This window comes from Colletotrichum truncatum (genome assembly GCF_014235925.2).
Source record: "Colletotrichum truncatum strain CMES1059 chromosome Unknown Contig_0003, whole genome shotgun sequence".
Classification (NCBI taxonomy): Eukaryota; Fungi; Ascomycota; class Sordariomycetes; order Glomerellales; family Glomerellaceae; genus Colletotrichum; species Colletotrichum truncatum.
This window is the reverse complement of record NW_027222400.1, coordinates 37,038-63,244: the sequence shown is the minus strand read 5'-3', so window position 1 is coordinate 63,244 and position 26,207 is coordinate 37,038. Positions and strand designations below refer to the sequence as shown.

The following is a 26,207-nucleotide window of genomic DNA, read 5'->3' as shown; positions in this document are numbered from 1 at the left end:
AATACGGTGAATCGAAGGGAAGAATGAATACTCGTAGAAGATACGAGAAACTGATGGGCTGGTTCGAAAAACCGAAGCTGAAATGGTTGAATTCTCGTGAAAAACGAGGAATCGAAGTAAAAGTTGTAGTTGTGACTGAAAAGTCTGTTGTTGACCGTGGTGTTCGTGAAAACCAGTGGGTTGTGGTGGTCGGTCGCGTGCCACGTGATATTCGTGCGCGCCAGGCAGCCAATGTCGCGTCAGAAAGTGAAATTCGTCAGCGAAGAGGAAGGAAAGAAAGCGAGAAAATCGCACAGAAGGGTAAATAAAGCGAATAAAATCGCAAAAATTCGTGAATCAATAGAAAATTGACAGACGAGTAGAATAATGGGTAAAACGACGTTATTCCGAAAGAATAACGCTGGGCTCATAACCTGTGGGCGAAACCAGCACAGAACGCTCAGAATGGGAAAAGTGGTGTTGTTGGTTGGAAGAACTAACTAACTGGCTAGAGGGCTGTGGAGGCTGGCTAAGACCAGTGGTGGCGGCCGTCAGCCCACGTGACGGGCCGGCGAGGCCTGCCACCCACACCCTGTGTTACCTTACCTTATCCACACTTGTCCGATCAAAACCATAGCGGGCCCAAACAGACAAACCAAGATAGGCTGCTACTACCATGAACAGTTATTGGTGGCTTTATTACGCATTACTCACTAGATACATAACTACATGCAGACTGGGCCAACCTTGGCTTTGGTGAGCGTCAGTCCTCAAGTGCAGCTCTTGGATTTACAAGGACACATAGGCTGCGCACTTATGGCTGCGCACATATGAAGAACAAAATCTAGAAAAAGCTATGGAGACGTCATAACAGAATGAAACCTTATGTTCACTGCTGGTTTCCACCACATCACATGCATGTGGCTCTGATTTAGCCAGTCCAAGTCCTTATCAATGAGTTCAAGGTCGTATGCGAAATGCATCTTCGCTAGTATGAGATTAATCTCGACGAATGCAAAGCTGAATCACCAAATAAAAACGTCCATTGATTAGCTTGGTAATAGTTTGGTTTAAAGTCAAAGACACTTACTTTTTACCAAGACAGCCGCGTGGTCCGAGGGAGAACGGCTGACTGGCTTCTAGGATGTCTTGGCCGTGTGAGCCGAGCCATCTCTCAGGTTTGAATGCGTATGGTTCGTGGAAGTTATTTTCGTCGTGTGTAACAGTCCATGCACTGGTGTAAACTTCTGCCTTTGAAATTGTTAAAAAGTCCTGTAACGTCTGATTGGAATCTACATCCATGGTGGGCTTACCCCTTTAGGAACCCAGTGGCCGTCGATTGTGGTCCCAGGACAAGTTCGGGGGAAACCTTGAGAGCCTGGGGGGTATAATCTCAGGCCCTCAGAAATTACGGCCTGCAAGTATGGAAGTTGTTGAGCAGATGTAGCTGTTATCTCGCTCAGACTCGTATAACGACCTCTTATTTCCATTTGAAGCCTGCGGTACACGGTTGGATTCGATAATAGAAAATAGGTCACTGCGGCCAAAAAGGTTGCCACCGTTTCGCCTCCAGCAATTCTTTGTTCATTGTCAGTAAAATATTGTCTATTAAGACAATCTGCTCGACACTTACACTAGCGTTGAAGCATGAGCAGTCATTTCCTCTTGAGATATTTCACCTGCCTTAACCTTTTCTGAGATATTTGTCAAAAAGTCTTGGCGACTAGATCTCCTTCTAAGCCTTCTACACAAATTGTCAATCATGGCCTATAGCGGTGTAATCCTGCCAACATACCTTTGTACCTTGTCTCGGCTGTAGCCAGAATGTCGATCACGAACGGAGACTGTCAATTTCGGAAGTAGAACTTTACCTATTGCTGCTAGCAACGGGAACCGGCGTAAATTATCCAAAACGGTGACGAAAAAGAGGTGTTCCACAATCATATCTGACCAGAAATGTGGTTTCCCTGTTCCTATATTGAGCACATTCCAATTAACAAGGTTGTATGTTGAAGTACCTGTTTCAATGCAGTGAAAGCTTTCACCAAATGCCATTTCTCCCAAAATATCGAAGGCAATCATTTCGAACCATTTTGTCATGTTCAAGCCCTCTTGAGAATTGCCCTCAGATCTTAGTCGTTGTATGAAATTGTCCACACACGTGTGCACAATTCTCTCTTGTTGCACCAGTGCTTTAGTTGAAAAGGCAGCCGAGAGAGACTTTCTCATCTGAGCATGTTTTTTTGGATCTCTCTCACTGCCTACGCACATGGAGTCAAAGCCAGAACCGTACATATCGTAGAACTCACTCTTTGGCATGGTGCGATTTCTTCCCGAGCCATGACCATATATATCCTTCCATGACATGACAGACGCGAATGACAGCTCATTAGGCGAGACTCTAACAACAGGGCCTATTGAGTGTGAGTGTTGGAAGGAAAAAAAAAAAAAAACAGGAATCATGTTATCACCATATCTCCTATGTTGTTCTTGAATTGCTAAATGAAAATGGCCAGTCATAGACTGCCGAATTCTCCACAGCTTGATGACAGGATTAGCCTAACAGACCCCCAGGAATCTAGCTGTAATTGTCAAAACCCACTAATGATGCACGTCCTACCAAAGGACCAGGAAAGTTCGCTAACGGATGGAAGAACAAGTTAAATGTTATTAAATAGGTGGTGTGAATCGCAGCCTGCAACGTTGTTAGAATCAACCAGGACATGATTGTCAGTCAAATGCGGCATACACAAAGCAGTATGAATCCTCCGATGAGATGGACAGACTTGGTGTCGTACACCAGGTGCAAAAAATCGACGGCGATAGCCATGATCATCAACTGATGTACTATACTGAGTTTCGAGATCAGAACTGAGTTTATCTTTCTTCAAGCTTTTTACTGAATACTCATTAAAACTTTCTTGATTGTTCCTTGAGCATAGTTGAGAAGGAAAGCAATTGATTTCACCGTTACCCCGGAGTTTGCTCGAAAGGGACATGCCCCGAGCTCCGAGACCCACCTCTAGCCTAATGGGGCAGTAATGCTAACACTGAGACTGACGGCTCGTTGACTTGTGAGATACGCGACAAAAGGGAAAAAGAAAAACAAGAAAATTTATGTCCTAGCATTTTTGTGTGAGGTTCAAGTCCTGGTAGCATCATCTTCATGGAAGACAAGTACTCTCACTTCAATACTTTGCCTCGGCTCTCGATCCACCATGTCCGGATCAGTAAACGCAGCATGCGGAACTCTTCGAGCGCGACCGTCCATCTTCCAATCGTAACATTTGATTAACATGACTTCTTCTGGCGTCTGTTGATTTTTAAAATACCATCGATGGTTTTTGTTGGGGAGAATAGTACATGGTTCCCCTACCCAATCAGGATAGATTAACTTAATAGGCAGAATGTCCTCATCTGGAACTGAGTGAGAGTCGCAGACGGCAAGAGGATCTTTGTAGATCGTCTTGATGGGTCGCCAAACATTTATAACCTGAAAACGAGACTGTAAAAGCTGCTGTGCATCAGACCCCAGGTGGCGAGTTACTTGATTCATTGCAGCCCATTCAGACTGATCAATATGAGCTCTTTTGACTGGTCTCCTTTCCTCGTCAGAATGAGCTGCAGTTGGATTCGGTCGGCGAATCGTATGATCGAAAACAAACAGACGACTTGCTCCAGTCCTATGTTTTGCTTAGCATGTGCCATCTTATGGGCATGTAGCTGAAACCTACACCTCGTATAGCAACCTTTCCACTTCAGGATAGTACAGTTCTTTGATGCGTTGATCATCGGTGAATTCCTTTTCCTTGCTGACATGATGACAGAGTTGGAAGCCGTGACTGTCTAGTGTATATTTGTCCTCATTTCCCGAGATGTCGGTGATGATTGTCTCCAGATCCACAGAAGGTTGGTTGAATGTACTTCTCTTGCCTGCAATGCTTGGAGCATGCTCACTGCCGTCCCTGGGGTCTTTGTAATAGTTGATGCTCGATTTAATGTTGCGAGATTCTACCGGCAGGGATAATGTAAAAGCTTTAGTTGAGGCCATGATAAAGTTCAAACTACAGCAGTACCAGAAAGTCAAAAGTGTTGTTTCCTTAGTTACGAAGCTGGTTTTACTGAGAGGAACAAAAGTCCCCAGTACGTTGGGTCAGGTTATTTTCAGGCTAACCCCATCGGGAAAAAGGCCGTTGCGAATTGAAGGCAAGATATGGCTGAAAGTCAAGAGACTCTTATGTAAGCCGTCTCATCTTGATCGTTTTTCTCGTTCGTGAAGACAGACCCAAGCTGGTTGTAATAATGTAAGTCAACATCAAAAGTCATCTGCGGGTTCGTGCGAACAAAGACAATAACTAAGCGCTCACTGTTTGCCAATATCAACGCATGGTTCATTTGCAAAGATCGTCAAGCTTCAATTGATGGGTAAACTATCTCTCAAACTATGGCGATCCTTGTTAAGCGTTACAGAGTAGCGTTGCCAAACTTCTGTACAAGGCACGCATTCAACTTCTTTGAACTACTGTCCTTAGAGGATGATTTAAATAGTTCAAATTGTGATGCATGATGGCATATGTGACTCATTCCTGGTCGCGTGATTGCGGGGAAGCGTACATGTGGAAGATGAAGCGAGGGACAGTCCGCTTACGCGTCCATTCCTCGGAAAAATGATACATAACTGGGCATTCCCTCTTTCCGGACTAATTGCCATTGTGTTTTCTCTCTTAATCTACTATTTTGCTAATAAAATCAATTGTCCCCTTTCGATTACGTTCGCAAGATGATTACCTCACCTACTATAAAATCACACAAACGGCACAGTCTTACTGAAGCCACTAATACAAGCGAGAATTTCCAGAATCAGCAAGATGAAATTGAACTTGAGAGAGTTAATCCTGCTGGGCAAGAAACGTCCCGACTCGGTTTGGAACTCAACCACCCTACCGAGTGCACTGGATCACATCATCTGGCCAAAGATGAGATATTTGACCAATCTTCAAGACTTCCTCTAGGTCGCCTTATAATAGCATATCTATGCCTGGCAGCCATCTACTTTGTTCAAACCCTTGATATCAATTCTGTAGCGACCGCTTTGCCGGCTATCGCTGCGTCGCTCGATGCCGGAAACAGCATTACCTGGACAGGCACAGCTTACCTCATGGGCCAAACCGTATTCCAAGCTCTGTATGGGCGAATGTCAGATATCTTTGGTCGAAAGCCTGTCCTTATGGTATGTATCGGATTCCTTGTACTCGGCGACCTTCTCTGCGGATTCGCAAAAAATGCCCTGTGGCTGTATGTTTGCCGCGCGTTGAGCGGTATCGGAGGTGGCGGGATCAGCTCGCTTGTCCAGATCACTGTGAGTGATCTTGTGAGCTTGAAAGATCGTGGGAAGTATCAAGGCCTACTTAGCGCCTCAATCGGCCTGGGTGCCAGCACCGGCCCCTTCATTACAGCGAGTATGCTCAACAAGGGCGCGACCATGGGCGTCGAGGCATGGCGATGGATTTTTTGGGTTCCCCCAATTCTCGCTACGGCATGTGCCCTGGTAATTTGGATGTGCCTTCCGCTAAAACCAGTTTTTGGAGGTTGGCGAGAGAAATTAGGCAAGATTGACTGGTATGGGCTGGGCGCTGCAATGGCAGGGATCCTGCTCCTGCTGGTAATATGCCCTCTTCGTTGGTTGATTCATCATTGTAACTTCTTTTGCAGATCCCACTCAACTCCGGCGGCAGCATTTGGCCGTGGCATAATGCGCATGTCATTGCCTTATTAGTGCTCGGAGCCTTTTTTCTCGTCATATTTGTTATTGTTGAGAAATCAGTGGCCACAATCCCATTGATCCCTCTCCGTCTCTTTAGCCAAAGATCCACTGCAGTCATGTATGTGCAAAGCGCCCTTTATGACAGTGTGTGGCAGGTAAATCTATATTTCCTTCCCATTTACTTCCAAGAGGTCAGAGGGTATGGCCCATTGAGAAGCGCAACATTGGTTCTGCCCCTCTTGTTAGTGCACAGCACTGCCGGAGTGGCATCCGGGCCTCTTATGAGTAAGCTTGGCAGGTGAGTTAAACTTATAGCGTTTGTTGTGTGACCATTCTAAATCAAGTCGGTTTACCAGATACGCCCCTATACTGTTTACAGGCATGGGCCTATGGACGCTTGGCTCTGGACTCAAGATTGTTTTCTCACGAACAACATCCGTCAGCACTCATATTATCGTGCTAGTAATTGAAGGAGCTGGAATTGGATTGGTTCATCAGCCAGCTTTGGTTGCGTTGCAAGCACTTTCCAAACCTGAAGACCGTGCTGTAGCAACATCAACTCGCAACCTGATGCGAATGCTGGGTTCCGTTGTGGGAATGGCTGTCTCGACGGCTGTTCAATATGCGGTCATGAAGTCAGCATTGTCGGAAGACATGCCGATGACCCTTCGATTAAGAGTAACTGGGGGAACCTGGCATCCAGGGGAAGTCGACTTTAGGGAGTGGGAGCCAGCTATTCTGGATGCAAAGATGAAAGGCGTTCGAGCCGTTTTTATTATGCAAGCTCCGCTAATGTTTCTCTGTCTCATAGGATGTTGGTTTATCCCCAATGTTGCTCTCCAAGGAGATAACTGAATAGGCAGAAATATCTCAGGGCCACCTAACATCAAAGAAACTCGGATCTCATGGAGAAGCATCAAATGTTTCTTCTTTTCAAGATTAAAATATTATAGTAGGAATATTCAACATCCCAACATTGAGCACTCCGCGAGCTTAATCCTCCACACTACTAAATAATCTAATTTTTAGGAATAGGAAAACCATATGTAATTTATGGATATAAATGAGTGAATCAGCAACTTCAACTTGGACCTTGGTTAGTAAATAACTAAACCACGTTGACTTGTCTCAATGTAGAACCTACTGACGATCCCCTATGATGCGAGGCCATCAACGGAGAGCAAAGCTGCAGGTGCCCGAGTTGGATCAACTTCAGAAGAATGCATCCAAAGGCGCCGCAGTACATCCATGTGGAGTTGAGTGGTTCGCACCTTTATTAGCGCTTTATTGGTCTCAATTCAGAGTTGCAGCGATGTATTTGTTCAATGATACTCATTCATATCCACTTCTTACCCATCTTCCAATTGGTCGCTTTTACTTGCTCTCTGCCAAACATAAGAAACACTTTCGGTGCATGTGCTTGGTTCTACACACTTAGATTCTTGGTATTCACGTCTGATAGGCACTGTACCAGAAAAGCTTTGCGTTTGGCCGGAGTTTTCAAAGGAAGGAAATGGACCATGCTGGCCCCTTGCATTGACTTCACAGTCTGATTCAGCGACATCCAAATTGGTCCAACAATGACAGCCAAGGCTTTGTGCCTAGAAACAAGCGAGATACCATAGGGGTCTACGAGTACGCTGTTGCCACGTGAATGTTTTTTGCGGCCAAGAATTCCGTCTTCCGGTGAACCGCCCCTATTCTTGTTGTTATTTGGAGATGTTCTCAATTCGCGTCTTGTCCGCTGAGGCCAAGCCGCATGGCAATGCCGCCACGCTGTCAGACATGCGACCTGGCGAAATTGCGACCAATAAATGGAGGAATAATCATTACATGTATAGAGGATTTTCTTCTATCTTCCCCGCGAATCTTTTCCATTCACCCCAGACCCATTCATTGCCCAAGACTTTCCCCCGCATGCCAATGCTCTTGGTGTTTGGCAACACAATCTCCAGCCTGCCTTCAGCCTGCGAAGCAACAAAATTTTCACCCGATGGGGAAACGGATGTCCGAGTGTCTACATGGGCGCGCAGGGATTGGGATAACAAATCTTTTTGACCCGTTGGACCAGGTGTTCATCCCCCGTATGTCCGCACCTTGGCACTATGTTGCTACTTGGCACGATTTCAACGCGTATCGCCCTCATTCATCTCGTTCCTTAAGTTGATCTCAAATACCTGGCATTCCCACAGACGATTCTTTGCACTAGAACCCACAGCCTTCATTTCCTATTGACTGTGCTCTTTACCAGTCATTATTCATCTGTGTTACCTTTTAGCCAAGTCCAGCTTCTCTTAATTATTTTACTCTTCAAGATTGTCACAGACAACATTGTCCAATATGGCGACCAACGGCGGTATGCCCGACTCACAGAAGGCAGCAACTGCCGAGGAGAAGGCATCTTGGCCTCAGAACTCGGACGCCTCGTCTGGCCAGGTTGAAACCGTGGAGCAGGCTTTTAATACCGATAGTGACATTGTTGACAAAGCGACTGAGCGTGCTGTTCTACGAAAGCTCGATTATCGTATCGTTCCAATGGTCATGTGGGTTTATTTGATGAACATGATGGACCGAGGTATGAATCCTACATTTGCGCAACTGGAAGCGCCCAGCGCCCAGCGGTTATGGGAATTGACTGGGCTCTTTGACATATTTTAACCATCATACGTATAGTTAATATCGGCAATGCACGTCTTTTCAAAATGGAGAAGGACTTAAACCTTCAAGGGGGACAGTTTCAGCTCGCAGTCTCTGTCTTGTTTATTACATATTGTGTAAGTCGAGTTTAATATGAATATCTACAATACCAATGTCTAGCTGACTTTTCGGAATTTGCAGTTGTTTGAAGCACCGTCAAACATGATCATTAAGCGTCTCCAACCCGCTAGATACCTTGCTGGCTTGACCCTTTGTTGGGGGTTGGTTGCAACTTTCAGCGCTTTTGTGCAAAACTTTGCTGCTCTTGTTGCGTGCCGTCTTCTTCTCGGTCTTTTTGAAGCAGGTTTCTTTCCTGGCGTAGTCCTGTACCTTTCTATGTTCTATAGCCGTCGAAGCCTCGCCTTAAGAATCGCCTACTTTTACGGGACTGCTGCAGCATCTGGTGTGGCAGGAGGTCTTGTCGCATACGGAATCAGCTTTATGGATGGCACGGCTGGTTGGAGCGCGTGGAGGTGGATCATTCTCATTAATGGTCTCCCAACTATCGTTACTGGATTTGTCATTCCGTTTGTTCTTCCCAACAGCCCTGAAACGGCGAAATTTCTCTCCGATGAGGACAAACGCAACCTGGTGCGCATTCATGAGCAACAAATTGGCCGGGCCAGGAACCTTCGGGAGATGGAATGGGACGATGTCAAAGATGGCATCAGAGACTGGACAACGTGGGCTTACTGCTTTGCCCTGTTTCCCATGTTGACCATGCTCTACTCTTTTGTCGTGTTCCTTCCAACGATCATTCATGGCCTTGGACAATGGAATGCGACTGAAGTACAAGCAATGACGGTCCCGGTTTACGCTGTTGGCGCCATCGTATATGTGGCTTGTGCTCGTTTGAGTGACCTTACCCAACGTCGAGGTTATTTTGTCATGGGTTCTATCGTCTCATCGATTGTGGGCTACGGGATGCTCATCGCCGAGAAGGGTAACGCTGTTTCTTATGCTGGTACCTTTTTCGTGTCAATCGGCATTTTTACTTCAGCTGGCATCTCGTTTGCCTGGGTTCCTTCAAACAATCCCCGGTATGGCAAGCGTGCATTTTCAACGGGAATGCATCTTACCATTGGAAATTCTTCCGGAGTTGCTGCTCCCTTTTTATTTGCCGACAGTAACAGCTTTGCAACGGGATACGCTGCCAGCATGGGTATGCTGGTTTTTTCTTTCGCTCTCAATGTTATACTTCATATGCATTTCCGAAGGCAGAACAAGTTGAGAGATGAAGGAAAGCAAGACTACTTAATGGAAGGCAAGACGGAGGAAGAGATTGAAGCTATGGGAGAGAAGAGCCCTAGATTTCGTTTTGCAATCTAGCTCTGAGAGTTATTTTGTGGATCATTTTGATTCTCACTTGTAACGCGGAAGCTGCCAGTAGGCCACTCGAGACATTGACCGTATTATAGTAACTGTCCATAAAGGAGGCATATTTAAAAAAAGAAAATTAGCAACAGGTTGTTGATGTTGAGCTTTATTGAAAAGATTTATTGACGAAGGCAAGGCGATTGCTACACTTGCTGTCGTACTAACCGGAAATTTTAAATCCAAACCTAGGTCGAAACACCAATATGTGACCACAGATACCCAAACTTGGTAGAGGTTTTCGTCTCATTTTCTACAGCCGTGTTCAACAAGACCCATGGTTCATGGATCATCAGGTTTTACTGTTGAGGTCGCACATGCAAGGGTCGTTACGGTTGTTGGTGTTGTCGCATAGACAAAAATAACCTTTTCAATCTGAGGTCCTATGCCACCCCAGAAAGGTGCTGGTTCCACCGTGGTTGTTATGGAGTCACAACCGTGACAATCTGTAGGCTTCGTAATGGTGATTGTTTTGTTGAAAATAGTTATCGTGCTCGTAGGCTTGTAGTCACCAGTAAACCCAGGGTCGAATTCTGTGACTGTTGTCGTGCAGCCACTCTGAGTCAGTGTTGTGCTAGGTCTAACTGATAGAGCGGCATCGGCGATAGTCGCAAATGCCAAGATTCCAATGCGAATTGAGATGATCATCTTGGGAAAAGGGTTTTTAAAAATTTCGAATGTTTGATGGGAATGCGCTGAAAATTTCGGTGAGGGTTCCTCAGCAGTACTTATGTTTCCTTCTTAATGTCCGCACGCTCCTATTACGTGCCGTTGCCGGAACCTATGGAGATGAAGTTCTATGCAGGCCCGGGTGTACGGCACGCCCACATGGCTTTGACAGTTTACACAGGTAAGAAAACTAGTCCTATAACAACACATGATGACATTCAATTTCTTTAGGTTTATCAGGCATAACAGCCCACTTGCTAACATCCAACCGGGGAATTTGTTTTCGTATGGTGGAGCATTGAGGGTGTGGTCAAGGCGACCATGGGGGGGGGGGGGGGATAACCTGACCAATTACCTACTTATTTAAATAAATTATAGGTCTATCTGACTAATTTTATAATTAGCTATATTAAGGTAAAGTAGGTTTACTTAACTATAGAATTTTTAATCGGTTAGGTATATAGACTAGTTACTAATTACGTCTTACTATTGATTAGGGTATATAACGTACATGATAAGCGAGTGAGACAGACAAGCGAGTGAGACAGTAAACCAGACCTTCGCGACAATAATATCGAAATCTATAACAAGAAATCTTAGATTGATTAATACTACTCGGATTCCTGTTCTTCGGATGTTTCCTCAATAAATTGACATGTTCTCGCGTTGTGGCCTGTATTCCCGCATACGCCACACCGACGATGAGTCGTCTCAGACCTCACTTTGCGACCACTACTCCGTCGCGTTTCCTCTTGTAGTTGCGTGTCTGCCTCTCTTTGCGACTGTATATCCTCTCCAGTAGATATAGTAAGACTTCCTCCTTTCTGTAGACGTGTTTTCTTAGCCCTTCGACGCCGACTTAATATTGCATTCTCCTCTCGAAGGATTTGAACCTCTGACTCTAGTAATGCTACCCGATGCCCTAGTCCTTCTGTCCCTCTGGCTAGCTTACTCACAGCACTATAAATTGATGCTGGAGAGCTGCTTCGGTGGCGTGAGATTCGACTCTTAATAAAAGTAGACTGTGATCTTGCTTCGCTTGGGTTGCTCGGCGTCCTAGAGATCCAAGGGTCTGGTGTCTGAGGGACCCCCTCCTCAGGCGTTGGCGTTCGGAACTTTACATCCAGCTTTGAGAGAACACTTTCTGCATTCAAAGGGACAAGTCCAGCTCCTCGGAAACCTCCCTGGATATTTTTCCTCGTAAAAGACTGCTTAAAAGCTTCGTGAAATGCTGCAAAGAAATCTTCCTTCGAGATATGGGTTGTGCCTCGCCGCATCTTATTCTCAATTTGCCGACCGTAGGCATTCTTTAACGGCTGAAAACAACCAACATCTAAGGGTTGAAGTAGATGAGACGAGTGAGCCGGCATGCACAGTGTAATAATGTTGTTTTCTTGACAAAAGAGCTCGAAGGCTGCGGAGTGGTGACTTTCATGACCATCAACAACGAGGAGGCGATATTTCCCAGACGTACGTGGTTTTGTATAAATGTCGAAGTGTCTGATCCAGTCAATACCTCTCTCGTTTGTTGTCCATCCATTTTCAGACGTTGCAATAGCCCAATCGCCCGGAAGAGAGGTTTCTGTATACCAGCTTGAGAGGTGATACTGGCCTGCAACGATGATGTATGGCGGGATGCTCTCCCCTTGGGAATTAATAGCCTGGATAACTGTAACCCATTCCCTATTGCCAGGCTGTGTCATCTTCGTATTTGAACGCCTTTCAGCACTTGTAACAACCATTCCAGAAGCAATAACGCCTATCATAAAGCCGGTCTCATCAAAGTTGTAGATATCAGCATCAGCAATACCATACTTCGCAATTGTATTCTTCACAAGCGAAAACCAGCCACGAATCACCTCTGGATCTTCGCATTGAGCTCTCTTATAGTCATACTTGCGAAAGAAACGCGTCCTAAGCTGTGGTTGTCGCTTGACGAAATTAGAAGCCCAGCGCTTCCCAACTGGAGGCGCGTCGCGCTCTGCGAGAAGTCGATTAGCCATTTCTTCCACACCACTCAGCCGGGGAGGAAATGATCGCGCATCTAGGTCGAGAATATACTCAACTATTGTCTTCTCTTCTAAATCTGATAAATTCCGTGAATTAGGCATGCTGTCGCGTCGTGAGACTATTCCCTTTAGTCGCCGGCTTAATGTTGCGTGACTGACTGTATAGAGTGCACCTGCGGCCCGAGCACTAAGTTTTGGGTCATTTCTCATTGCTTGAAGGGCAATTTGTAACCTTCTTTCAATACTAGCTGATTCCATGATTTATTGTAGAGGAAAAGGTGCCGGTCGCGTCAAGGTGCGACGGTCGCGGTTTACTGTCTCACTCGCTTGTCTGTCTCACTCGCTTATCATGTACGTTACCCTATATTAATATTTAAATCCTTATTCTATTCTGATTCTCTTCTTTTTCCCTCTGTAACCTTTTCAAATCGTATACACCCCCCCCCCTAGCATACCGATTCCTAATTACTTCCGAATTAGTTTAGAAATCCGATATTATGCCTTTATATAAGGATTCTATAAGTATAATAGAATCGGTTTAAGATCGATTTAGAACTAATTTAGAATTAAGACGATTATAAGACTTATAAAGAAGGTCTTCTCTAAGGCGGTAAGAACTACTATATAGAGGATCTTCCTCCCTTCGAGTTTAATAAGGTAAGTAATTTAAAAGCGATTTTATAACGATTTAGAAATAGTTTTAAATCGATTTAAGCTAGCGAAGACAAGCTTACCCCTAGCAAACTCTACTACTGCTAAGGTAGTAGATCTAGTAGTATTATATATACTAAAGTAATTTAGAATTAGTTTTAGATTAGTTTAAAACTAATTTTAAATCGATTAGATAAAGTAGTTCTTAAGTAAGTCAAACCTTAAAAACTATATTAAGAAGTATAAGCTTAATAAGGTTTTAGCTAAAGTTAAGAGTCGTAAGTCTAGCGTAAACTCCGTCGAAAAGAATAATAATATAGCTAGTAAGTAATTCTAAACTAATTCTATACTAATTCTAAACTAGTTTTAAACTAATTATAAATAGAATTTTATAACTATATTTACGGTATTACTATTAACGTTTATAATAATAGCAAGTTATAAACTCTTTCTAAAAAATAGAAGGTATAGACTCTTCTTCCTTTTCTTACTATGCTTACGCGTAAGTAAAGTAACTAAACTATAGTAAGTAATTCTTAATTAATCTAGAATCTTTTTAAAACTTATTCTAAATCGATTTTATAATAAATTAACTTTACTAAAATACGTTACGCTACTAGCTTCTTTACTAAAAGTAAATATACTTACTATACTACTATTTATAATACTAGTAAGTTTAGAATTAGTCTTAAAATAGTTTAAAACTAATTACGAATCGATTTAGAATATCTTCCTACCTTTCGTAATTAAGAATATAAGGTCTAGGCTTGCTTTAAGGATAATAAAGAAGATAAGGCTTAAATCAATTTAAGATCGGTTTAAAACTAGTTTAAGACTTTTTTTAAAACCGTTTTAAAACCGTTTTAAAATTAATTCTTTATAAATACCTAGGGCGTTCGGTTTTTAAGCTTTTTTTTAAAAAAAGTATTTCTAAATCAATATAGAAGTAATTTAGAATCGATTCTCTACTTATCCTATATACTATTAAAGTCCTAACCTTCTCTACTACTTTACTAACTTTAGTTCCTTTTCTTATAGTTTAAGCTTTTATTTTTTAACTAGAAGTTTTCTTACTTTTAATTTTAATTGCTTTTCTTTTAATTCTAGACTTTGCTTTTATAAGTTAAAGTTATCTTATTATCCTTATCTAATTTCGTTTCTTAAGTTAGAAATAGATATTCTTTAGAAAGTATTTAACTTAATAACCTTAGAAGATAAAGTATAGGAAAGACGAGGGGATCGATTCCGAATCGCTTTTAAAAGACTTCGGGATCGATTCGGAATTAAGGATAGACTTTTTAAATTAATACCCCTTAAAAGACTAGACGTAAAAAGTCAGGTTAATAAAAGCCTTTTAATACGTTTATTATCTAGTTGCTTACAGGATTCCCTCTAGCGTTAGTATTTAAGTTTTAAAATAATTTAGAAATAATTATTAATAAATATTAAAGTATTTTTAACTTACGTAAACGACTTATAGCTATATTATAATAGCTAATAATAGAAATATCTTTCTAAGAAAGCTAGATTTTTAGTATTATAAATACTATATCTTATTCTAAAAGATAGCGATCGTATTCTATATATCTAAGTATTTTTAAATTAGTTCTTAACGTATTCTAAACTAATTCCGAATCAATTTAGAAGGGATTCTAAACTTACTTCTAAATATATATAAGTAATAGTAAATACCGATTACTCTAAGTATATAAGGCTTTATATAAAACCTTAATAGTATTTATATTAAGTATAAATTAACTTTAATCTAATAAGGGGATTTTAGAATAGTTCTAATTAAGTCTAGCTATAATTATTTTTCAAGCTTTATATTAAGCTTATACTTTTATTTAAGGTTTAGCTAAGTAAATTAGTTCCTAAGTAATTCTAAAGCGATTCAGAAGCGATATAGAATTAATCCTTACTCTTAAATGCTTAATATAAAGCAAAATAGTCTTCTAAGGAATAGTAGAATAGTAGGCTATATATTTAATTCTATAGAGAGTTAAGGCTATAGTCTTCTATATAGTATACCTTAATCCCTCGTTAGAAATAAATTAAATAGAAGTATATAAAGCGTTTAACCTGCTATGCTTATAGTCTATGCTTTAGGTTATATTCTAAAGATAGATATTTCCTAAACCCTAGATAATTAGTTATAAATCGGTTCTAAATCGGTTTAGAAACTATTAAAAACCTATACTAATAAGGTTTTTATAGTCTTAATTAACTATAATACTTAGTAGACCCTTACTATAAAGGTATTTCTACTTAACTTTTTATCTAAATTTCTTATAAAGTAGTTTAAACATAATTATATATATCTATTAATATATTTCTATACTTTTAGAATTAGTAAAAACTTAGATAAGTAGAATTGCTAAAATAGTTAGGAATCTATTAAAAATCTATTCTAAATCGATTTAGAAGCGATTATATACTTTTAAAGATATCGAATTATACTATCTCTAAATAACCTTAACTTCCTCCTTTCTAGCTAGATATTTATAGTTTATATCTACTTAGAAAGTATTAAAAGCTTTTTTCTTTTATAATTTAGCTTGCTTTATATAAAATATAATATATAGGTATATATTGCCGTTATTATTAAAATACTAAATATATTATAAGTAAATTAGTATTAAACCTACTTAAAACCGATTTAGAATTACTTTATACCTAAATTTAACGCTTAGTTTAAGCATATTAGTATTTATACTAAATCGCTAGACGTAAATAGCCTGCTAGAAAGCTAATTACTTCTTATTTATAAATAATTAAGCGTAAAAAGTCTATATTTACTAGACTTTAATAAACGCTTATAATAGTCTAGTTATTATAAATATTATAGAATTCCTAAAGTTTATAAGATTATAGGAATATATCTAGAATTAATACTAGATTAGTTCTAAATCGGTTTAGAAACGATTTTAAAAGGATTCTTACTTAACCTTATTCTAGGTTAATTAATCTTCTAGACTACCTATTATAACCTAGATATAATACTAGCTAAGGCTTTAACTAATAATAGTAATAGATATAAATAGACCTTATAAGAAGTTAGAAAAATAACTAAGGTAGCTTCTAGATTAAGTAAGACTTAGAAGTTTTATTTTACTAAATACGTAATTTAAAGAATTATTTTAAGAACGATATAATTAGCGTCTAGATTAATTTAGAATTAGTTAGGAACCTATTTAGAATCGATTCGATACTAATTTACTTACTATATCGTATAATTCTCTTCTTATTACTAGTAAAAAGATAATAGCTATTAATAAAAAAGCTTTCTTCTATACTTCCCCTTTAAAATGGAGTTTTAATTAAAAGTAAATATAGTTAGAATTTGATTAAAGGAAAGCTAATATAATAGTTTTCTCTTTAGAGACTTTATAACTAGTAGATATAGTAGGCTATAATCTAGGAAGTTCCTAAAATATACTAAAGTAATTCCGAATTAGTTTTAAATTAATTCCTAATCTATTTAGAAAGGCTTTTTACTTTATACTCTATATTAACTACTTTAAGACTATATCTTTTTATAAACGGTTAGTAGGCGGTATATTATTAGAAACGTTTTATTTATACTTATACCTATCTATTTATAAGGATTAGTATATTATTTTTAAAAAGGTTTTAAACCCATCTAGAATCGATTCTAAATACTTACGAAACTACTTTCCGTTTAAGATTATATTGTAATACCTCTATTTATAATACTTTAATACTTTATAAGATTTCTAAGGTAACTTTCTAATACTTTTAGTATAGAAGATTTTAATCGAAATAAAAATATACCTTTTTACTTATATAAGTATAAGTTAAACGTAAATAAATAGTATTTTAAAAGAATGCTAAAGTCGTCTGTTTTAGTAGGAATTGCTAAGCATAGTTATACTAAATCTATAATATAATTAGTTTTAAAATAGTTTAGAATCGATCCCGGATCGATTTAAAAGTAATTCGTTTACTATTCTCTAAGGCGATTTAATATCCTCCTTATTTAAAGTCTTTATATTAATAATATAAAAGACTTTATTCTTACTTATTTCTAGATATTCTATAAATATAAGTAGAAAGATTACTTTTTAAGTAAGTATATAAATATCCCTAAGGCTATTATGCTTAGAATAGGTTGCTTTTAATAAAATAAGTATTAAAAGTATTTCTAAATCGGTTTTAAGTTAATCCTAAATCGATTTAGAACTAATTCTAAAGTCGTTCTTATATATCCCTACCTCCTTATTTACTAATAAGCTAGACTAGGCTTAGGCTAGTAGTTAATAGTAAAGATTTAAGTCTTCTTTAGCTTCTATATCAAGACTAGTAGGTTTTAATAAAGGACTTATTCCTTCTAGGCGAGGGAAGAGATTTTTAATCGATTAAAGAGCTATTATAAATCGATTCGGAACGGATTTAGAAGCGTTTAAATATCGTATGTTCTTATAAAAAGTATGTTAAGGGTAAGGTTTTAAACCGCGCTAAGGAATTTCAACCTAACTATAGCTAACTAGCTAACTATGGTCAGCTGATCTCAGGGTAGCCTTATAAATCATAAAATAAGTAGGTAATTGGTCAGGTTATCCCCCCCCCCTAATGGTCGCCTTGACTATACCCTCGGAGCATTTGAGTAAGTAAAGTTGGGGATTGCATTGCCCCTGAAAGCTTGAATACGAATATTATAGAGCAGTTTATTATCGAGTTATGTACCTATATTAACTGAGAAGCAGATCTGCGTCATGACGGAACCCTGGCCATACGAATGACAAGACATTAAGAGAAGATGATACGCCTATGCCTTTGAACTACCGTGATGAGTTGAACTATGTCAACTTGGAGGTTGGAAGTGTTGCGCTTTCATATTGGCAAGTATGATGAGAGTCATGCTTGAGAGTAGCTTTTGAATAGAGAAGGCAGTTGAACGTCCTAGGCCTACAATGCAAGTGTCAGAAGTTTTTTTTCATCCACTGGGCTACTGCCGAATTCGTCCAGCTTGTACCCACGGCCAAATCATCATTTTTGGGGGCTAGGATACTCAATAGTGCGCACATAATATTCCGCGAACCGCCCTTTAATTGCGTGTCACTTTTGCATTTCTGAGACTTTCCAGTGGCAAAAGGGAATTTTGGGGGTTCCTTTTGTGTGGCGCTTTGCTGTAAACAGACTCTTGACCCGTAGTTGTAAGAGACCTAGGGAACAGACCAGTCAGGAGGCCGAGGTCCAAATGATATTTTGAGTTCCTCTAAAAGCACTACACATTAAGTGATTAAAGTACATGGCGTTGAAGATCTATTACAGTAAACAACTTTCAGGTTCTAAACAGATCCCGGAACATTGATCAAAGCGAAATCTTTGTCCAAATAGTACCACTGGTCGTACATATCAGGCTTTTTGGCTTTGGGTGCGGTCCGGTTTTCTGCAGGTATGTCGAATTTTTGTGCCGTTTCGCATTTGCTGACAAAACTAATGCTGGCTTTCGGGCTCGAGGTCTGATTATAGTTGATCTTACCGGTGTTGACATCACCATTTATCAAGCCCTGCCAGTATCTATGACCTCTCTCCAGAACTTCTGTGATGAATTCGACGCCTTGGTAAGAATCTCCAATTATGGGAATAACCCCATCTCCGCGGGCGACCTTGTAGTACTAAAATATGGAGTCAGAAACGTCAGATTGATGATGAACGGGTACGTACAGTGAACCAATCTCGGAAAGCCTTGGTGGTTCCGGGGCGATACTTGTCAACATCCTCCCAAGCTGATTTGTCAGCACAATTACAAAAGTGGCTGATTTTCATGACCGTGTACTAAAACTTACAGTCGACCAGGCGTGCCAGAGGGTCGCGGATATCAATGACGAGTAACTTCCAGTCTGTTTCCCCGCCCTAAAAACAGCAGAGGTTAGTATCAAATGTTTCTTCACTCCTCAGTTATACATACATCGTTAGGAGCCAGCCCGCCAAGAATTTTCACCTGTTTTATCTGGCCCGTGTATCCAATGCTGCGTAGAAGTAAGTTCTCAGATATACCTCGACATGGATAAAGAGTGACGCACTCTTGGCCAATATCAAAAAAGTCAATCGGATCGTTGTCTCCCGGAAAACCAGTAAAGTTGTGGGGCTCATTGGGGCTCTCCCACGTTTGGGGGATAGATCCATACAAAAACGGGTAAGATTTATGTGGCCAGACGCTTTCGACAAAACGCACGGCTCCGTTCCGGTCATTGTGGAAAATAGGATCTTTCACAGTGTCAGTAGAGTTCCAAGGTATAAATTAATTAAGAAAAACGTACTTAAAGGTTCAGTCCGCTTAATTTCAATTTTCCCATCTTCCCAACGAGGAATCTCAACAACAACGTTGATAATCTGCTTCTCCCTCTCGTCCGGCCACAAAGGTACGTCGTGCCAAAACGAGATTGGATCGCCATTTTTCTCAAGCCACATTCGCCATTCCTTCAAGCAGGGTTAGCAAAGGGGGTTGCCAAAGGGTTAGCTTGTATCCTTACCAGAGTATTACGGGCGCCGACTTCCCTTAAGCTAAGAGAATTGTAATCAAAGGTCCGGTTGAGCGTCGCTGCTATGGAAAGATGCAACGTCGCCACTAGGATAGAAACATGTATAAGGGAAGCCATTGTTCTTGATAGAGTAAATCTAAGAATAAAATGTGCCTGTGGTTACTTCTGATGCAGTCGACCCAAGCTTTAAATCAAACCGAGAGCCGCCAAGAGCCACGATAAAAGAAACCAAAACAATGACATTGAGCTGTGGGGGTACTCAACGTTTCCTGTGAAATAATGACAGGAAACTCACTTCAGGAATAAGCGTGAGTTAATACTCACGCGACATTGGGTGATGTCCCTTGTCTGGATGCTCATGGTCCAAGAACTAGTGTGGGATGCCAAGAAACCTGCAGTACAGGGCAGTGATACAAGACCAATAACAATCGACGGTGGCGCACGTGGTCAGTTTGCTGCACTGCGTTGATTGGTTAGATAACAGGAGGAATAACGTGCAGCATAAAGGGATGTACTCAAGCAATGGATTGTGCAAGTTGATTAACAGGAACTGGGAATAAATGATTTTCAGTGACATAATTTCCCGGACAACATCGATTCGCAGCAAAATATACCTGTGCACTAATATTTCAGCGGTGGTTATTTATATGACGTATCAATTTTCGCTACTGTTATTTTGCAAATAGCTTACTAATGAGAATAGAGCAATAGCCAGCGGCCTACTCAGGTAATTTTTGAGATTTCCTAAGGACCCAACTAGAGTATGACCATGGAAGAAACGAAAGAGATTTCAAAGTGCAGGCTTGCGAGAATGGAAGTTCCTGGCAACAGGTCTTAGCACACATCAGCCTAAGTATCCAACACACAACCTATCACTCGTAGTTACTAGACACTTTACGTTTTGGCTTATAAGATAAGTAGTCTTTCAATACCTTTGCTCTTCATGAAACTTAGCAGTGAGTCAAATACCGAACTAGCTAAGCTACAAGTCACAAGTTTACGTAGATTGCTAAATCTGGGTCCAATGGCCTAGTTTCATATAACCCTATAATGGCGGGCGAAGGTTTCTAGAAAACTGGGTCGACTTACGTGTTGTCTAATAGTGGCCAAGTTGACAGCCTAGCCAACTTACGAGTATCTATAATCTGATAATTCATAGTTTCTAATGTATGCTCTAATTAACACTAAGATTTGGGAGGAAGAGATGTTAGCGAGAGCAGAAAACTTATACCTAGTTGGCTTGCTAACATGTTGGGAGAAAAACATAATTGCTCATGCCTTCGAGCAATGAGCCATATTCCCCTGACCCATAAAACATTTTTAAGCTATGCCCAGAATGTTGGAACTGATGAAACAGACGACTGTAAAGCGTTACTACATGATTTGAGAGACCAGAAAAAATGATAAGAGATTTGTTCTTGCGCGTGCTTTGGTTTTATGCCACGATTCTCGCTCTGACTGTGCTCAAGACATTTCAAGGCGAGGTGCTTTGATGATCTATCCAAGGCATTTGTCATCTACCCTCCTAGAACTGAAGATCTGTGATGATAGTATCAACGTTACCGTACACACCGAGCGGGTGCGTTTTCGTAAGTCACATGAAACGCACATCGTAAACTTGTAACTATGTGCTTTGCCACACACATCCTCCCTTTCAGAATTAAGTTGCTCTTTTACACCCTTTCAAGCCTGATTGATATGTGCCTGTTACGGTCAGCTATCCGACAGTAGGGTCTGCTAACAGAAGTTAGGGATTGACGCTAGTAAACAGTATTGTCGTGTCGTAAGTCTGGTTCGTAGGTCGTAGGCTGTGTCGTAGATCGGTAGTCAGAGGCTAAGGTGATCAATCTTAGGCTCAACAAGTATTCGTAGTAAAGGTAAGCTGAAAGTATCTTGAAGATAAATACAAAGTTGATTGCTAAAAAGCTATAGAAGTCTGACTATAAGTCAAGCTTAGGTTATACTATATATAAGTCTGAATAGTACCTTTTATTTGTTTTACTATTCTTAATCTTAACAAGGTCTATTCCTCGTTTATACGGATCCCGTATATGCTAAGGACGGACTCCGTATTCTTAGCATACGGATCTAATCTCTTATCTTATTATTACGTAACTTATACTATAGTTCTTCTATTTCTAAGTAAATCCTTATTATTTTTATAATTCTATAGTATAAATATCTTATTATAACCGCCTAACGTCTAAGTAGGTTGTTTAGCTATTATCCTTATTTATAAGTCGTAATATTAAGTCCCCTTTCTAAAGGTCTTATCCTTAAGACTTAATATAAGTAAGTCGTTAGTCTTAGGTTAGGGATCTATTAATCATGCTTCCCGATTTACTTATAATACTAATACTATGTTAGGTTGTATTTAAAAATCGAAATAATCTAAGTCGGTATTTCGTTCTATTTATAAAGACGTTTTTTATCGCTTTAGTTCTAACGACGTTATACCGTATACTTACTACTTCTATATAAAGTATATATATTAGATAGTAGAAGGCGTAAAAACTTATTAAGGTTATAGAAACCTAAAACGTCTTTATAATAGTCTCGTAATAGCGTCTAGTCGTAAGTCTTCGTAGCGTTTATATGCTTATATATATGCTAATTAGTCGTAATAAAAAGGCTAAGCGATTAGCGTTAGGAGTAGGAAGAGAAGGAGGAGTAGGCTAGTAATATACTGCTAGATCTTTATGAAAAGTTAGCATAGGTTTAAGCCGAGGTAGCTAAAGCGGCTAGTCGATTGTCGCGGATCCGCGCGATTCGGAAGAAAGTAAAAGAATAATATATAGAGACGTTTTCTCAAAGGATATAAAAGTTAAAAAAAGACGATATTCTTCCTATATTAAATACTTATAAAAGTAATATAGTTAGTAATCTTTAGTTTTAAAGTATAGAGAATAATCCGGATTAAGCAAGTTTTAGTATTAGTAAAGAGTTTATAAATCTTAGCCTTTTATTAAGGGATTCGTAGTTAGTATCTTCTAATAGTTTTTAATTACTTTCTAATATTCTTAAGTAAATAAATAGTTTTCCTTATTATAGTCTATTTACTTCTATTATTAGTCGTATATACTTATAAGGTTACTTAATACGCTAGTAACTAGTAGTATTTATTAAGGCTATTATCGCTAGCGCTATTAATATCGTTTCTTATTCTTAGTATTATTACTAGTAGGTTATAAGTTTGTCTTTTATATTAGTAATATTCTTAGCTAGTTCCTATATATTATCTTCGTAACTATATCTTTTCTACTTAATAAGGTATTAATATCTTTTTAGTTTTTTAAGGTAGTTAATAATTCGTTCGACTTTATACTTTAGTTTATTATCTTTTATAATAATAAGGTTATTTATCTATAATCCTTATAATACTAGTTCGAATAGTAAAATATAAAATATTAGAAAATACTTTATTATATTAGGTAGGTTAAGTTTATAATTAACTAGTAAAACTTTTCGGAAGATCTTAAAAAGTCTAAGTTTTTTAAAATCTAGTTTGTCGTTCGGTTGTTTTATTTTAATATTTCGCTGTATAAAGTAGGTACTATCTCCTTCTTTTAAGGTTAATCCCTTAATCCTTCGTTTATTACTAAATTTCGTTATTCGTTATTATACGAATTTAAGTTCTTTATATACGTTATCTTAGATATCCTTGATTTATTTAACTATAACGATAGCCTTAAGTACTACTAAGCTAGCTTAAGGTTTTCTATAAGCAGTTAGTTTAAATCCGTAGTTAAGGTAGAAGAGGGATTCCTTAATACTTTCTCTAATTATGCTATTATAAGTAAATTAGGCTATTAGTAGGAGTACTACCTAATTATCTTAGTTATAATTAATATAGGCATAGAAGTAGGTTTCGAAGATCTAGTTAACTCTTTCTATTTATCTATCGGTTTATAAGTAAAATACGGTAGATATTACTTACTTAATACCAAGTTACGATATAATTAATTTCTAAAATTTAGAAGTAAAGATCTTATCTCTATCTAATATAATTTCCTTAGGTATTCCGTAATTAGCGATAATATACTTAAGGAATATATAAGCAAATTCTTCGGCGTTACTTATTTCCTTATATAAGATAAAGTAGGTATACTTCGTAAGTCTATCGACGATAATAAGAACGCTATTAAAGTAGACTCCCGTAAGGGGTTCTTAAGACTTTAATAGTTTAATAATAAAGTCGAGTAATATAAAATACTAAGCGGTTTATAGTATAGGCAAAGGTTATAACAATCTATAAGGTTAGTATTAAGCTAGTTTGCTTTTAAAGCAAACCTTATAATTCTTAATTACTATTACGATACGTTCTCTAGTAACCTTTTCTCTATATTATTATTATAGTCGTTTCTAGGTTTTTATAATTCCTTAGTAACCGTATGCTAGCCGAGCGTAAAACTCTATAATTACTTTATCGTCTAGTTTGCTAGTCGAGCTAGTACTAGATCGTCTAGCTATTATCAAGAGTTTTATAATAGGCATAAGGTCTTTATTCTCGTTATATTTAAGAATTACCTAGGTCTTATTTAATACTAGGATATTATAGTCTAGTTATCAGCTAAGGGTATTAGCCTTACTATTCTCTAATCCTTTCTAATAGATAATTCGGAAATTAAATTCTAAGAAGAATTCTAACTATCTAATTTATTATTTATTAAGTTCTTTCGAAGTAGTAAAGTAGGCTAGGTTCTTATAATCTATATATATAAGTACTTAGTAAATAGTTTTTAAAAGTTAAGGTTGCTATTCCTTAAATACTTCGATAATTACTATAAGTTCTTTATTATAGATCTAGTAGTTAAGTTCTAATCCGCAAAGCTTACGTAAGAAGAAGCTATAGGGGTATAGGCATCCTTCTAAGTCTTATTAAGATAATTATACTCTTAATATAAAATCTAAAGCATCTATTTCTACTTTAAATTATTCTAGTAGGTTAGGAATTATTAAGACTAGTTTGCTAGTAATATAGTCTTTAATTATTTAAAAAGTAGTTTCCTATTTTTCTTTCTATTTAAATAGTTAGTCTTTTTTACTAAGATTTATAAGGGGTATGTTGAATTTTCCGTAAAGTCTAATAAACTTTCGGTAAAAATTAATAAATCCGAGGAATCTTTAAACTTCCTTAAGGTTTATCAGTATTAGCTATTTTTTAATAGCTTAAACTTTCTTTTTAAACATACTAATATATCCGAGAGTAATAGTAAATCTAAGGTATTCTACTTCTTAGGTATAAAATATACTTTTCTTAGGTTTAACTAAGAGTTTAGCATCTTAGAAGGCTTAAAGTACGAGGTATATATACTTTTTATATTATTCTATCGTTAGTAAGAAGATAAGGATATCGTTAAGGTAGACGACTACGAAGATATCTATATATTTCTTAAGAACTTAATTAATTATATTTTAGAAAGTAGTTAAGGTATTAGTAAGACCGAAAAGCATAACAAGGTATTCGAAATATTCTCTACGTATTTTAAAAGTAGTCTTTTATTCTTCTCCTTGCTTTATTCTAATAAGGTTATAAGCACCTTTAAGGTTTAGTATCGTAAAGTAGTTAGCTTTGTAGAAAGGTTATTATAGTTTTTCGATTAATAGTAGTAAGTATTGATTTTTAATCGTTATTTCGTTAAGCATTCGGTAGTTAATATAAAGTCGTAGTTTTCCGTTCTTTTTTAATACGAATAAGATTAGGCTTCCTATTAGTAATATTAATTCTCTAATATAGCCTTTCTTAAAGTTTTCGTCAAGGTATTTATTAAAGGCTTTTATTTCTATTAGGTTAAGTTTATAAATTTTGCTAAACTTAGGTTTCTTCCCCTCCTTAATAAGGATTTCGTAATCGAAGTTTATATATTTAGGTAGTCTGGTTTCTAGTTCGGCTACGAAGAGTTTTTCGTAGACTCTATATTCTTCTAAGATAGATAGAAGGGGATCGTCTTTTCGTTCGAGATCTATTTGCTTTAATAGTCGTAATATAGCTTCTTTTACCTTAAGGTAGTAGATATATCGTTTTACTATTCCTTGCTAGATAGATCTATTTAAAGCCTAGGTTTTATAAGGCTATTTAAAAACTAGATCGTTATTATCTTAATAAAGTTAGCTTATTCTCTAATCTATTTATAAGTTATTCTTCTTAAGCTATAGTATTCCTAATATAATATCGTATATACTAAGTTTAGTAATATCGAATTAGAGTTATTCGTTTCGATCTAGGTAACTTATCTCGAGGGGTATAGTCTTGTTTTTAATAATTCCTCCTTCGTACTAAACTTATTCTCCTTCTATATTGCTAAGCTAGTATATATATTCCTTCTTCTACTATAGTAGTTATAGTCGGTTTATTACTTAAGGTAATATAAAATTTATTTCGGCTTTACTATTAATAAGCATGATAGTTATTATATCGTTAATAGTAACTATAAGTTATAAGTATACTTTCTAGTCTAGGGATACTAGATAGATAAACCTTATCGTTATTACTTATCTTGGTTTTTTATTAATAAGTAAGTCTAGTTTTTTAACTATTTTAGTTGTCTTAGGTAA

At 38.1% G+C, this 26,207-nt stretch overlaps 8 protein-coding genes across 8 annotated transcripts; 2 read left to right on the top strand and 6 right to left on the bottom strand.

The window, feature by feature from the left end:
- Nucleotides 1-239: 239 nt before the first annotated feature.
- On the bottom strand, nucleotides 240-410 carry CTRU02_204894 (uncharacterized protein; the record flags this gene model as incomplete). Its single annotated transcript, XM_036732281.1, has 1 exon — nucleotides 240-410. One exon carries the CDS (start codon nucleotides 408-410, stop codon nucleotides 240-242), a length of 171 nt encoding a protein of 56 aa, XP_036576057.1.
- A 423-nt stretch (nucleotides 411-833) lies between these two features.
- Nucleotides 834-2,704, bottom strand: CTRU02_204893 (benzoate 4-monooxygenase cytochrome p450; the record flags this gene model as incomplete). The annotated part of the gene is made up of 8 exons (XM_036732282.1): nucleotides 834-999; nucleotides 1,070-1,230; nucleotides 1,293-1,557; nucleotides 1,613-1,723; nucleotides 1,775-1,946; nucleotides 1,998-2,393; nucleotides 2,451-2,520; nucleotides 2,582-2,704. 8 exons carry the CDS (start codon nucleotides 2,702-2,704, stop codon nucleotides 834-836), a joined length of 1,464 nt encoding a protein of 487 aa, XP_036576058.1.
- A 417-nt stretch (nucleotides 2,705-3,121) lies between these two features.
- On the bottom strand, nucleotides 3,122-4,030 carry CTRU02_204892 (uncharacterized protein; the record flags this gene model as incomplete). Its single annotated transcript, XM_036732283.1, has 2 exons — nucleotides 3,122-3,662; nucleotides 3,714-4,030. The coding sequence occupies 2 exons, from the start codon at nucleotides 4,028-4,030 to the stop codon at nucleotides 3,122-3,124; spliced, it is 858 nt and encodes a 285-aa protein (XP_036576059.1).
- A 729-nt stretch (nucleotides 4,031-4,759) lies between these two features.
- Nucleotides 4,760-6,598, top strand: CTRU02_204891 (major facilitator superfamily transporter; the record flags this gene model as incomplete). Its single annotated transcript, XM_036732284.1, has 3 exons — nucleotides 4,760-5,641; nucleotides 5,692-6,041; nucleotides 6,100-6,598. 3 exons carry the CDS (start codon nucleotides 4,760-4,762, stop codon nucleotides 6,596-6,598), a joined length of 1,731 nt encoding a protein of 576 aa, XP_036576060.1.
- A 1,485-nt stretch (nucleotides 6,599-8,083) lies between these two features.
- Nucleotides 8,084-9,769, top strand: CTRU02_204890 (major facilitator superfamily transporter; the record flags this gene model as incomplete). Its single annotated transcript, XM_070204448.1, has 3 exons — nucleotides 8,084-8,318; nucleotides 8,417-8,517; nucleotides 8,582-9,769. 3 exons carry the CDS (start codon nucleotides 8,084-8,086, stop codon nucleotides 9,767-9,769), a joined length of 1,524 nt encoding a protein of 507 aa, XP_070061552.1.
- A 327-nt stretch (nucleotides 9,770-10,096) lies between these two features.
- Nucleotides 10,097-10,462, bottom strand: CTRU02_204889 (uncharacterized protein; the record flags this gene model as incomplete). Its single annotated transcript, XM_070204447.1, has 1 exon — nucleotides 10,097-10,462. One exon carries the CDS (start codon nucleotides 10,460-10,462, stop codon nucleotides 10,097-10,099), a length of 366 nt encoding a protein of 121 aa, XP_070061551.1.
- Nucleotides 10,463-11,094: 632 nt separating this feature from the next.
- Nucleotides 11,095-12,750, bottom strand: CTRU02_204888 (transposase; the record flags this gene model as incomplete). Its single annotated transcript, XM_070204446.1, has 1 exon — nucleotides 11,095-12,750. The coding sequence occupies one exon, from the start codon at nucleotides 12,748-12,750 to the stop codon at nucleotides 11,095-11,097; it is 1,656 nt and encodes a 551-aa protein (XP_070061550.1).
- Nucleotides 12,751-18,455: 5,705 nt separating this feature from the next.
- Nucleotides 18,456-19,769, bottom strand: CTRU02_204887 (Inorganic pyrophosphatase 1; the record flags this gene model as incomplete). Its single annotated transcript, XM_070204445.1, has 7 exons — nucleotides 18,456-18,785; nucleotides 18,835-18,911; nucleotides 18,957-19,023; nucleotides 19,079-19,139; nucleotides 19,194-19,377; nucleotides 19,431-19,590; nucleotides 19,644-19,769. The coding sequence occupies 7 exons, from the start codon at nucleotides 19,767-19,769 to the stop codon at nucleotides 18,456-18,458; spliced, it is 1,005 nt and encodes a 334-aa protein (XP_070061549.1).
- Nucleotides 19,770-26,207: the final 6,438 nt, after the last annotated feature.